General features: G+C 38.4%; 1 protein-coding gene across 1 annotated transcript; it reads right to left on the reverse strand.

Annotated features, from left to right (window-relative positions):
* Nucleotides 1–2668: 2668 nt before the first annotated feature.
* APC7 (anaphase-promoting complex subunit 7) lies at nt 2669–12313 on the reverse strand. Its single transcript, XM_088256486.1, has 10 exons — nt 12146–12313; nt 10689–10828; nt 9856–10043; nt 8983–9168; nt 8051–8262; nt 7689–7941; nt 6314–6510; nt 5587–5763; nt 4931–5111; nt 2669–3682 (listed from the first exon to the last, which is right to left on the reverse strand). Exons 1-10 carry the CDS (start codon nt 12212–12214, stop codon nt 3555–3557), a joined length of 1731 nt encoding a protein of 576 aa, XP_088112612.1. The 5' UTR covers nt 12215–12313; the 3' UTR covers nt 2669–3554.
* Nucleotides 12314–13781: the final 1468 nt, after the last annotated feature.

The raw sequence follows: 13781 nt of genomic DNA on the forward strand, positions 1-13781 counted from the left end.
ATAAGAACTATCAACTGTCTCGGTACACCCATTGCTTCCAAAACCTTCCACAGGCAATTCCAATTCACGCAGTCAAAAGCCTTTGTATAATCAATAAAGCAAAGTACGACCGGAACCTTGAACTCCCGACTTTTCTCGATTATTTGTCTTATGTTCAAGATTTGCTCACGTGTACCCTTGCCTTTGACGAATCCAGCTTGCTCAATTGAAATTTGCCAGTCGAGGTAGTGTTTTAGCCTTGCTTTTAATATGTGTAGCAATATTTTGCTGGCATGAGAGATGAGTGAGACAGTTCGATAGTTTTCACACTTTAGCGTAGAACCCTTCTTGTGTATTGGAATAAATACAGATTCCACCCAGTCCGTTGGCCATATTCCTGATTCCCATACCGAATTACATATATCGTGCATCCTCTTAATGCCGTCATCGGTCATATTCTTTAGGAACTCAGCTTGGATTCCGTCCTTTCCAGGCGATTTGTAGGATTTGAGATTTTTAATGGCATTCTCTACTTCCTGGAGGATTATATGGGGTTCATCTGGATTTAAATCATTGAATTCTGCCTGGGGTTGCATACTATCATCTTTGTATAGATCCGCACAATACTCTCTCCACCTTCTGATGACTTTGTCAATTTCACAGATGGTATTTCCCTGCCTGTCCTCAATATCATGCCTGTCATAAATATTAGTGTAAAATAAATACCCGAATGTATGGTAGTGAAGCATGGAGTTGGCAGAAGGATGAAAGTAGACTGAATGCAGTCGGAATGCAATCGTAAGCATTATCTATAAAATTATAAAACATGTGTTGAAATGGTTTGGGCGTGTGAATAGAATCAGTGAAATAACAGTAAAACAAATTTACAAGGTGAATGTGGTTGAAGACCGAGGAAAACTTGGCATGATCAAGTATTTCAAATACTTGGGCGTGTCAGGAGTCAGAATAACCGGCGGTATGCATGAATGTAGAAGAGGCGAAGGTTGTAAACACAGATTGGTGTGGCATTTTATTCTTTCTGCCTACCTGTGAAGCGGCATGTTGGTTAGTCAGTTGGTTTTATTTTTTTTCTAAATAGTTTTATTTCATTATATGTATGTATAAATATTTTAATTAAAAAAAGAATAATTCATACTATTTTTTTAGGCGCAAAAGTGGTCTGTTATTAAATATATGTACATATCACAATAGAGTAGATTCGAACCTAGACAACTTGGACTTAAAGTCCGTAATATTTACCATGGGACTACAACTCAGTACATATATATTTTCTATATACTGTTATTATGGTAGTTGAAAGAGTTAATTTTTTTTAAAGACGTTAATATTTTTAATTTTCTACCGATTGTAGCCATTTTCTAAAAAACTTAATTTTTTAACATAACATGGTTTGCAAGTGGACTACTTATATGAAAGATGGGTTAATTTTTGTAATGTTTTAATTTGCTCTTTTGAAAAATAGTATTTTTTAAATATTAGTCCCGGCAATTTCAAATGAATAGGCCTTCATCGAACAGATGTATTTTTTTGTATTATATAAAACTGGTCAACAAATGGCTATTTGTGCTGTGTTTAGTATATTAGTAATACATTGAATATTTTTGAATTTATTTTTATGAATGTTACACGATCTTGTACATAGGCAATTATTGCTAAACACTAGAACCAAAAATAGGTATAATTTTTATAATAAAAATTATTTAAAAAATGTTTCTTTTACTTCCCCCCCCCACCCTCCTATGTTAACTGCACATTTGTTATACAGATATACCTTGATACAAAACCCTGAGGGACTTGACCCCTACGCTTTTATATCAAAACCCATAGATGGAAGCATTAAATATAATTCTTAGGTGATAAAATACAAGTGTTTTATTTATAATTTAATAATGTTTTACCACAAAGTGAATGCCGAAACAATAAATAACTAAAAGTTAGGCCGCCTCCATAGGTCAGCACGCTCGGCTACCGTTCTGGAGGTCCCGGGTCAAATAAATATAAGTGATTTTTTCACTCTAATATTTATTCAATATTATGCAGTGCCCTATGCACCATTGGGGTGTGGATAAGGGTTTGAATTGAATGGAATAGTGTTGTTGAAACCCCATATGTGTATTTTGAATAAAACATTTTTTAATGTATTTACATAATGTATATTTAATAAATAAATAATTCCTTTGGAATATAAAAGGTTGGGTCACATACAGAGAAAAAGGTAACAAAACAAAAGAATTCTTGGAATAAAAATATTTAAAAAAATAAGTAGTCGAGAAAAAAATAAAATTCTGAATGGCACTAAAAAAGGTTTCAATATTTAAATTGTCTTATAAATAAATATGTAAAAAGATTAACTAACAATTTATATACATAGTAATAAAATCAGACTATGAAAAAATAAGTAAAATGCTAATTTTTACAAAAATGCATGAAATATCGCAGAAAATAAATCTGAAATGCTTTCTTTTGTTGGTTTCAACATGGTATGTATGACTCTAATATTTATCACTCTAATATTTATTCAATATTACCCTGGACTGGTACCTGAAGCGGAGGGCTGATCACCTTTCCTTCGTGTGTTAACGATCAAGATAACACTGCGTTTATATGATGCAGTGCCCTATGCACCATTGGGGTGCGGATAAGGGTTAAAAAAAAATATGCAGGATAGTTTTATTTATGTTTTAATGGGAGAATTTTCCCCTATTTTCAGGCAACATAGTGCGAATTAAATTTTCACCTGCGGTGTAAAAATCCAAAAATATGGGAATGCGAATTCTTTCCAGGAGTAGAAGAGAATTTAAGGAATCTCGGAAATCTGAAAGTAGTTCCGAAAGCAAAATAAATATGTATAATGAATAGAGATATTGAAATTTTGGGTGCTAAAAATTCTCAAAAAACCAAGGGAAATCCACCCAAGATTTGTCAAAAAAATGCTTCAATAATACAAAATATGTATAGCTAAAAAGGAGATTTTTCTTACTGGGCAAAATAAGTTGCGGGTTATTTCAACATCGGCCACAATTTGCAAATAAAGGCGTCAAACGGTAGAGTTGTTTTGTGGATATGAGATTCTCACCACATCTTCTTATGCTATACCGTATTTATACAAAGTCGACATTCGCTTCCAGAAACCTCTCACACATTTTACTTATTATTTATGTTTAAATCATGGTTTTTTCCAAAAACAAACAGGTTTGCCAGCATAGTAACCAAAAGCCCTGGTAACCAAAGCGTTAAGGAATTTATTTATATTCAATTATGTCAGGAATTTTGGTATATACAAGAGTATGAACATTTATCCGGAATAATGGGTGCCTTATTTCACAAGATAGCGCTGCGTCAATACAATGCAGTGCCCTATGCACTGTTAGGTGCGGAGGATAAGATAAAAAAATTCGAGAAGCGAATGTCCAGTCTCCAAAGCGGTCCTCGATTCATATGGCTAATATTTGAAATCATACAATTTCTGACTTGTCATCTTAATTCTAACGTTGTGTATACACACATTGTGTACAAGTGTGGCTAGGTGACGAACCCCGCGCTGGGAAGTGGGTTCAGGGCACTTCCAAATCCATGTCGCTCCAGACGGCCTCCGTCTCGCTCTCTTCCTGGCCGTTGTTGCTGGCGTCGCTGGGTAGGTTGGGTTCCGCCACGAGGTCATACGTCGTGTCGTTGTCTTCAGCTGTTGAAAGTTCACCATTAATTAATATACATGAAATTTTATTAGTTTAAGGCAGCAAAGTCTGGCTCTTTGACCTTTTAAGTGCGGTTCCGGCACAAACATTCGTTGCAAGGCTCTTCAATTCAAATTTCGGAAACCACTTCTTTATGCGAATAATAATTTTCAGGCATTAACTTAAAAAAAGATTGCCAAAAAAGCAAAAAAACTGGGAAATCATCTCATTGAGGAAAACCAAAAAAACACGCTAAAATTAACGACATACAACCCCGACTTTCAAAGGAGATGCAAGGACATTATTTGCAATAAGTAGTGTTCTTATGGATGCCTTACTTTCAAAAGATTTTTTATCAATCAATAAAATGTGTGAAATCAAGTTTTAATGAGCGTACCTGTAATTATATAAAGGTGCAAAACTATAATGAAGGTGTACTAGAATTACAAACAGATTTGGTTCTTAAGGTGGAGACTGACCGGAGCATTTTGTCGTAACGTAACACGTTACGATGCGAGCATTCAGGAAGTCAGTACACCGAGCCGAGCGCCCCATCCATAGTTTCGGATGCTCGCTGCAAGTGATGTTACGACGTTATGTTACGACGAAATGCTCCGGTCAGTCTCCACCTTTAAGATTTTTTTTGTTGGAATGTGCATTCTCGTTAATAAGTTTGCCAACTACTGGTTTAGGGCATCATTGTAGGTATCACCTACTGACCTGGTTAAATTAACCTTAGAGGCTTATACTAAGCGACTTGGTGAAGGAGATGTCACTTGTTGCTGCAGACCAATCCACAGGATTGAGACCAGAGAAGAAGAGGCTTATTTCACATGAATCTTGAAGGCTTGCATTCCTTACCACAAGGTTTGGCATAAAGATAAATAAATTGAATTATGCAGAACACAGGTCCCCTGGCTCCCGAATACACGAGATTGGACGAGGATCAGGACTGTCGAGGTACTGTTCAGACAAACACTCAAGAAACAAGGTAAATTACACTCAAGTGACAGAATAAAATAACTACATATATAGTTTTTTCCACCTAAGTTTTATTTGCCCACCAATAGGGTTTTGTCATAACCGAAATCATCAATGATTTTATTTTGTTGTATAAAATGCAGTTCCACCAAGAAATATCAGTACAAAACCTAAATCTCAAGTAATATGACACGCATAGAAGAAGAATAATTAAATAAATAGAATTTTTGAAGCAGGTTATTTAATTTTCCACTCGGAGAAGAATGTGGACTCACCCGAGTGTTGGGCGTGCGGGGGCGCCCGGTCGAGCTGCGCGAGCGCGTCCAGCACGCTGCGGCTACCGGGCTCCAGCGCCAGAGCGGCCACGTAGTGCTGCAGCGCCTTCTCCGCGCCCCCGCGCCGCGCCCACGCCTCGCCCAGCGCCTGGTGCAGCGCCGCCGACGGGCACACCGACACCTGCAATGCAAACCCCACAAACTCACTCATCCAAATGCTCAAAACTATTTTGGGCAACTCCTTGCTACTATATATGAGATTACCTTAGTACCGATGATAGGAGATTAAAATCTACTTGGTATCTGTATTGAGAGATCAAAGCCCCCTTGGTACATCAGGTGAGAGATTAACACCCGCTTGGTATCGATATTGAGTGATCAACGCCCCCTTGGTACTAATGGTGGGAGATTAACACCCGCTTGGTATCGGTATAGAGAGATCAACACCCCCTTGGTACTAATGGTGGGAGATTAACACCCCTTGGTATCGGTATAGAGAGATTAACGTCCCCTTGGTATTAATAGAAGCAGATTAACACCCCCTTGGTATTAATGATGGGAGATTAACTCCCCTTTGGTGCTAGTTGGTGGGAGATTAATGCCCCTTTGGTGCTAATACTTTGGCACTCCAGAACCAGCGTGATGAAATGCATTACCTGCTTCTCGAGAAGGTCTATGGAGGCCTGCGGGTCCTCGTCGGAGTCCAGCAGGCGGGAGAGTGCCAGGGCTGCGGGCAGGTGCGTTTCATCTTGCGTCAGGGCCCTCTCCAGCAGGGCCTTGGCGCGCACCGCCCCACCCCCTCCGCCCTCCTTGATCAGCACATTGGCGTACAGCTGCAACAACACCAAAGGACTCTGATCAGCATGTATTGTGCACTATACATATATATATATCAAGCATTTTCAATATCTAAACACATATGATGTATAAATATGTCAATTGTTAACAATATCTGGTACGAGTAGGACATATGAATACGTCCTGTAAATATATGTTGCGCCCTGAAATGGGCAAGACCTTTACTTTAAATATTTTCCAACATCAAAGGTAATTAAAGGATGGATGTCCTGGCATTTATAGAGCTTACGACCAGTCATTGGCTGGTTTACTTATCACAGCAAACTCTAAAATTATGAGATGAAGACCTCGGGAGAATAAAAGAGGCGTCGGAAGACCTCATACCAGATGGTCCGACAATGGCCAAGTGGGGGGTAGAAATTGGCTGCAAACCAAAAAAAATGGAAGGATATGGAAGAGGCTTATTATGCAGCAGTAGAAGAGAGAAAACTAAAGAAGAAGATTTGTAATTTAAGTAAAATTGATGACATGAGATATGGACATGATGGCATTTAATTTGAAGTGGTGATGGTTGGGCGCACTGACCGTGAGGGAGCGGGGGCAGCTGGAGAGCACCTTGCAGGCGTTAGCGGCCACGGCGGCGGCCTCGCGGGGGCGCCGCAGGGCCAGGTGCGCCTCGGCCAGCCCCGCGTAGCACTCGTAGCGCCCGGGCGCCGCCTGCAGCGCCTCGCGGAAGTGCGCCAGCGCCTCCATGTACTTCTTCATGCCCATCAGGATGCTCCCTGCAACAAATCACATAATAATTCCATCTTCTTTGTCAACTCATTGTCCTTGCAGACTGCTGGGGTCAGCTCTCCTCGTCCTCAGGTTGTAGGTCCTTCTGTCATGGACAACGTCACCTAGGCAAGTGTTCCGCAAACTTTTTCTATTCAAGGTACACCTACCAAATTCAGAAATTTCAGAGGTGCATATTTACCATATTATGGTAACATATTTAACATATTATGTTTAATGCAAAATGTGAGCCTACTTAACTGAGCACAGGCAATCAAAATTTGGAGCAATTGTGTTATTTTCACAAAACTAGACTTTCTGCAGCACACCAACTAATCACCATGGTACACCAGTGTGCCACGGCACACACGCAGCGGAACAATGAGCTAGGCCATGCCTTTGAATCATGTTATCTTTCTGCAGCATCCATGAATTCCTCGGTCTTCCTCTAGATATCTTTCGAGGAATAATTCCATAGTGTAGTGGTCGAAAATCCAGTAATAAAAATAACTTCACAATATTTTGAGTGTCTCCAAATACTTGTTCACAAATCTGGATTATCTCTACTTAAGAGATATTTTTACTAAATAACTCTTAAGTGGAGAAACCCAGATTTGCGACACACTCAAAATGTTGTGAAGTTATATTTATTTTTGACTTAGTAGTGTTTATTAATAAACTGTGGTTGTCAATCGTAGGTAGAATGGTGATGTTATACGTTTATAAAATGATCACCATCACCCAGACTTTTATCTAGGATAATTTGATATGCCCGAAGGTTATACTAAGATTTTTCCAAATCATTTATACGGTTTTTGAAAATGAAGCAGAATTCATCCAAACACGTGTCACAATAGATTTTAAGAAATAGTGGTATTTACCAAGTCAAACTTAAATTAACCTCTCCATGCGTAAAATACCAGGTCAGATAGCGTATGGTCCCACGTTTGGGGCGAAGTGATTATTTCAAATTGACAATAATTATTGATCGTTTGCATGGCATATGTTAGAAATGTTGATGAAAAATTAAAAAAGAAAAAAAATTAAAATTAAATATTCATTTAAAAAAAAAAAACTCACTCTGCAGGATACAACCTTTTCATTCATATCTTACGAATCGAGAGGTTAAAAATGGATGGATTTTCCTACAAAGTGACTGCCGAATCAATGAATGAAACAATGTTACCTTTGAGCAGGAGCGCCTCCGGGTCGCGGGGGTCCATGATGCAGGCCTTCTGGGCGAAGTAGGCGGCGCGCGGCAGGCGGCGGCTCTGCGCGTGCGAGTGCGCCAGTACCAGCCACTCCTCGCGACCGTATTCCGCGGCGGGCAGCGCGGGCGGCACCAGGCGCGACTCACGCTCGCGCAGGCGGCCCTCGCGCGCCAGGCACGCCGCGTACAGGCCCAGCCCGCGCCGCATCAGCGGATCCGCCGCGTGCGCCTGGGGAGCACACACACTAGTGTCATCACACACAAGAGAGATACCGAGTAGTATTGCGTCTCGTCCAGCGCCTTGTACTAGAGTAGTGGATGTGGTAGGAAAGGCTCACCCTCTGGAAGGTGATGACGGCCTGCGCGGTGTCGCCCGAGTAGTACTGCACCTCGCCGAGCGCCACCAGCAGCATGGGGCAGCCGCGCAGGGGCGCGCCCGGGGCGTCCAACGCCTTGAGTGCGCGTACGCTCGCCGCCCACTCGCGCGTGTGGTGATGTGCGCGCGCGCCCAGCCACGCGCTCACCAGCGCCCCGTCCGGACCCGTCGCCACTGAACCAAACAGTACACAATCAACAATCTGCCTTGAATGTCATTTAAATATAAAAATAAAACACTTGCATAAGACCTTACATAGAAACAAGAGCAGACACCAGGAGAACAAAAAGCCTTCTTAGAACCACTGAAATGAAAACTCTACGACTCATTGCAGGCTTAACACTTCGCGACAGCGTAAAAAACTCTGAAATAAGGAGAATCTGCGATGTGGAAATGTAGAAGATGTTTCTGGGGAAATCATGTGGGAAGAGCAAGTTCGGATCGAGCGAGAACAGCAGCAGACAGCAGCATAAGAGGTAACTGACCCCCAGGAGGACCACCTAAATGATGGAAAAATATCTCTTCCATTTTAAATTAATTTATTTAATGAGTTTGCGGATAATGGCAGTAGGTTATAGCACTTAATTGGGTAGTATTCAAAATTCATTTGACCAAATGTGGCATTTTGTTGTTAATCTTGTGGTTTTTAAAAGTTTTCACGTGGTGTTTTATGATTTAACTGGGAAATTTTTTGTGATTTGTGTAATTTTTTAAATGAATATAAAAAAATTGTTAGTAATACTGTCAATTAATGTCGTTTTTATGATTAAAAACTCTGCTTTTCAGACAATGTCTGCGTGCTCATCAGCGCGCAGACATTGTCCCAACAAGTATGTAGGAAAAATGTCTCCGCGCACTCCAAGAGTTATAGGACGGAGGAGAAAGCTAGCGTACCTTCGTTCACAATAGCGAGGACCTCGGAAGGGCGGACCATCAGCTTGAGCAGTCTGTCAGCCGCCTCGATGGCCAGCGGACATGCCCGCAGCGCCTCTCTGTACGCGGTGGCGGCGGGGCGCACCAGCCCCACGCGCTCAAACGCCTGCCCCAGACACATGTTGATCTTTGGAGTGCGATGCTTCCCTAAAAAAAAATTTAATTTATAAAGATGACGGACAGAATTGGAATGCATTTAATAGGCTCCATGGCAAAGCTGGGTAGACACTTGTCTGTGAAACAGGTACCGTAAATTCGAAATCCGCAAATTGTAAAATGTATTTATCTCTTTTCCGTCTTACTCCTTATTACTGCGGGTTGTGACCCTTGTGGAAGCAATGACTCTTCTCCAGTTATCCCTTGACTGCGCTGGACGTAGCGCTTCAACCACCGAGGTGTCTGTTGCTGCCTTAACTTGATTGGTCCATCTTGTGGGGTCTTTTCCCTTTCTTCCCCTCCAGGTTACTGATCACAATTAGTCGTTCCAGTCTATGTCCAAACGTGTCTAAAGAATTGAAGAATCTGTCAAATAGACATTAGCCAGAGTCAAGCCATCTAAGTGTAGTTCCTAGCAAATGTATTTGAAAGGACTCTAGCTGTCCATGGAATTCGGAGCACGCGCCTCCAACACCACATTTAAAAAAAATTATTTGAGAAATATTTATTTTGAATTGGTCTGTATCCTATCCTTTTTATCCTACCTGCAGACTAGCCTCTTAAATGGAAACTTTGTGGGTTATTCGTCTAACTTCTCAAGTAGTATAATGACATTATATTAAACAAGGTGTCTAATAGTTTGTAAAATACGGTAGTTTAATTTGGCAATATACTAACCGGAAATGGTCTGAAGGATGTCGATAGAAGATTGGGTTTGCCTCATGTGAACGTAGCACAGGTGCATTTTGTATTTGATCTCTATATCCGGGTTCGTCTCCTTAGAGCTGCCGCTGCTTCCTCCGCTGCCTTCCTGACTCTTCCACTGTCCTCGGTTCTTCAGCATAGACTTGCGGAGGTGAAGAGCCCTGTAGGAGACAAACCGTTATTCATTTATTCCCGGAAATAGATAAGTAGATCCTTTATGTTTATTGTTTTATTTTTTATTTAAAAATAAATATTTGTTTTTTTATTATTTACAAAAATACTTCAATTTCATACTATTTCTGTGAGCCTAAGCGGCTCATTATTAGAAATAGGTATCAAATTGTGGTAGAGTGGGTTCGAACCGAGAAACTCTGACTTAAGAGTCCGCGACACTAACCACGGGACGATATTGATATCAATAAACATAAATGAGCAAAGAACAGTTTTGTTCAAGCGATTGACTAAACAGTATCTTTGTCCGCCTCCGTAGGTCAGCACGCGCGGCTACCGTTCTGGAGGTTCCGGGTTCAATTCCCAGGTGGGGGGGTCAAATAAATATAAGTGATTTTTTCACTGAAATATTTATTCAATATTCCCCTGGACTGGTACCTGAAGTGGAGGGCTGATCCCCTTTCCTTCATGTGTTAACGAGCAAAATAACACTGCGTTTGTATGATGCAGTGCCCTATGCACCCTTGGGGTGTGGATAAGGATTTGAAGAAGACTATTGATGGTAGTTAAACCCAGGCATCCAATTAATTTATTTGTAATTATATATAAGAATGATGAAATAAATAAATACTAACTTCCTGTAGATGGTCTCCGCCTTGCGGTAGTGCTGGAGGTGGAACAAGGAGTCGGCGTAGTAGCAGTACACCTGGAAGGTCTCCTGCGGGGAGATGTACTCCCCAAAGTTGTTCTCTCCAATGGACACCACCATCGCAGCCTGATAAAGCCAAAATAATATTTAAAAAATACCAAATTACCTACCAGTTTGTATTAGTTTAAGATACATTTCTTAAGTTTTGCAAATAAATAGCAGAGAATAAATATGCATTGGAGATCATGGCTCTAACCAAAAAATGCAGAGAAGCTCAATGCACACAGCGGCCCATAAAAAGATCCATACTTGGTATAAGCCTGAGGTTTTTTTATTAACATAAATTGTATACATTTATTTAAATCACAATTTAAACATATTTTTTTAAAAAATTGCAGAGACCCACCTTCTGTGTCTTGTCGGTGGAGTTCTTTTTGAATACATTTTTTATTGTTTTTAACGATTTTAACCTAATATACAAACAAAAAAGAGAGAAAAATTAAGAATACAAACATTTGACAATTTTCATAAAATTAACTCTTGATCAACCCATTCCTTTATTTTGCCTTTAAATCGGAAATTAAATTAAGAAATGAGGACATTAGGAGTAGAATCCAAATATCATGGATCGCGTAGCAAGACTCAAGTGGCAAAGAAAATGAAGGAAATAAAAACCTATTAGTGAAAGTTGAACTGCAGTACACAACAACCTGTTTACAAGTCCTGGTTAAAACCTTAATGTATGGAAATGAAACCAAAAGATATTTTACTTAAATATTTATTGGATTATGTAAATAAAACATGCTTTGAATTGACAGAACATTGACAGTCAAAATGTATGTGGTTTGCTTTTATAAGCATATCTAGAATGTATAATTTTCGTTTAAAAAATGCACAACTGCTGGTAAATACAAGGTTTTCGATAGTGAAGTGTTGCTGAGACATTGGACACTAAATATTTTATTGCGTGCTAATGAAATCCCAATTCGGGGAGAAGAATTTCAAAAAAACTTTCCTAAAATAAATGTAAGGCAAAACAATAAAATATCTTCCCTAAATAGAAGTTCTTTACACTAGTTTAAGTTTGTACACTATGATGAGAAGAACGCTTACTTTTTTGGGGACTACCTCAATAAAATAGATGTTCAAAACAATAACAATAAATGACATAATACTTGAAAGGATGTATTATGCATCGGTCTTGGACATTTGGAAAACAGCTTTTGGCAGCTGATTCAAATTTGTGGGCAGTTATCAAAATATAACCAATAGAAGATAATTAATAACTGTATTAAAAACTGATTCTAATTAACATAATGGTTTTATTGTCACAATATAATACGTTCGCCATCGAAGGATCGATTAATGGCGGTTGTGTCATGTAGAAAATAGTTTATTAAAATTAGTTATATTGATGAATTAAGGACATATGTTATTTCTTACCAATGTTATGCAGTTGGAATATAATTCCTGATCGTACATAAGCTTTACTTGTTTGTATAGACACACCATTTTGGCGGCTGAATATTCAGTGAAATTTGACAATCGGAAAAAGTGACAGTTGTAATTTGCAACCAGTTGGTTCCTGTTAGGTTATTTTCTATGTACTGTATTTAGCTAGCCCGCACACGAGAAATGTTAAAAAAAACGTAAGTGGATTTTTGGATCATGAATTTCCAGTAATTCCAATTTTAATATATTAAAATCCCAGTGGGGATTTTTTTTTAAAAATGTTTTATTTTATCCTATGCAAACATTGAAATAAACTTCCGATATTCACATATCAAAGGTTATAAAGTTCTTAACGGATGGTATATTTGTTTCAACTGAGATATAAAAGCGATTGCTGAAATACATATTTGCATCTTCCAAAAATCCATGAAGTGTGAATATTCGATAATAGGCAGAATAGCGAACGTAACACGATGTATGAAATGATAACATAAGACAACTTTTGGCAGGTTTCAGCTCCGTAAATGCCCAGATTCGACATTTCATTGGTATAAAAATAAAGTTGAATATGTTTTGTGATGTAGTTCGTTTATTTGAAAAAAGGTTTATATTTAGGTAAGAAAATTGTGTTTTTCGATGATAGTACGAGTATTTTCGATTTTTGAAAATAAAAAGGACGATGGATTGAATGAACATCTTGATTTTTAAAACAAAGAATCCATAAAAATACATCCGTACGCAGAGTATATTAAATGCAATATATCTCAGAAGTATGATAATTACTAATTTACCCTATCCCGAATTCGGAATAAAAAACTCCATAAATGGAATTCCTAGGGAGGAAAACGTGCGTGTGTTGACAAACTACATTTTAAGTATAGGGATGGGCAGGTTTGTATCGATATGTGAGCCAGCTATCGTTCATATTCGTAAAAAAACTTAAATTATAAAAAAATGCAATGAATGAAAATAATCAGCAGATGAAACAATTTTTTCTTGAAAGGACAAAAAATGTGCAAAATATGTATTACGTAGATGGATTGAAAAATATTAATTTTACTTTTTAAAAAAACTTTCTCTTTTTAAAAGCATAATTTGAAGTTCAGTAAATGAAATACAGTACCCAATGGCCCATAAAAGGGATGAATTATTTATAAGAAAAAACGCTTTATTTATTTTTATCATTAAGGTACTTAATTAATTAATAATTATATAATGGTGATTTACTTACTACGGCTTATATTATTAACGTAAGCTGAGTTGTAATAATAAGAAATTTACCTTTTGGCGCTTTTGATTGATTTTTTGAGCAATAAAATGTTAGCATTGGAAAATAAGAAATTAACCCCCTAGCAAAAGCGAGATTCAGTGGAGTAAATTTTGGGAGATAGATGATAAAAAGGGTAGATGATAAAAGGTAAACTCGTTTCGCATCGATTTTTTTCAGGATTAAAAAATAGACCTATTATAAAAAGGGCATAAGAGTATAAAAATGCCACTGAATTACAAATAAAAAGTAAAATAATTATGAGAAAGAATACGATATTAAACAGAGTTTGCGTTTATGACTGCTTTTTAATTATGTTGAAAAAAATCGTTAACTGTTTTTGTAGAATAGATTGCAATA

The sequence above is a fragment of the Brachycentrus maculatus genome, unplaced genomic scaffold, assembly GCF_059751285.1.
Source record: "Brachycentrus maculatus isolate JH-2025_06_01 unplaced genomic scaffold, ASM5975128v1 h1tg000061l, whole genome shotgun sequence".
Lineage (NCBI taxonomy): Eukaryota > Metazoa > Arthropoda > Insecta > Trichoptera > Brachycentridae > Brachycentrus > Brachycentrus maculatus.

Coding starts and splice junctions, on each gene's coding strand:
- APC7 (XM_088256486.1), bottom strand. CDS start 12,214: ATGGTGTGTCTATACAAACAAGTAAAGCTTATGTACGATCAGGAATTA. Junction 10,044..10,688: donor GCGGAGACCATCTACAGGAA/GTTAGTATTTAT, acceptor TGTCTCCTACAG/GGCTCTTCACCTCCGCAAGT. Junction 7,942..8,050: donor CCGTCATCACCTTCCAGAGG/GTGAGCCTTTCC, acceptor TGTGCTCCCCAG/GCGCACGCGGCGGATCCGCT.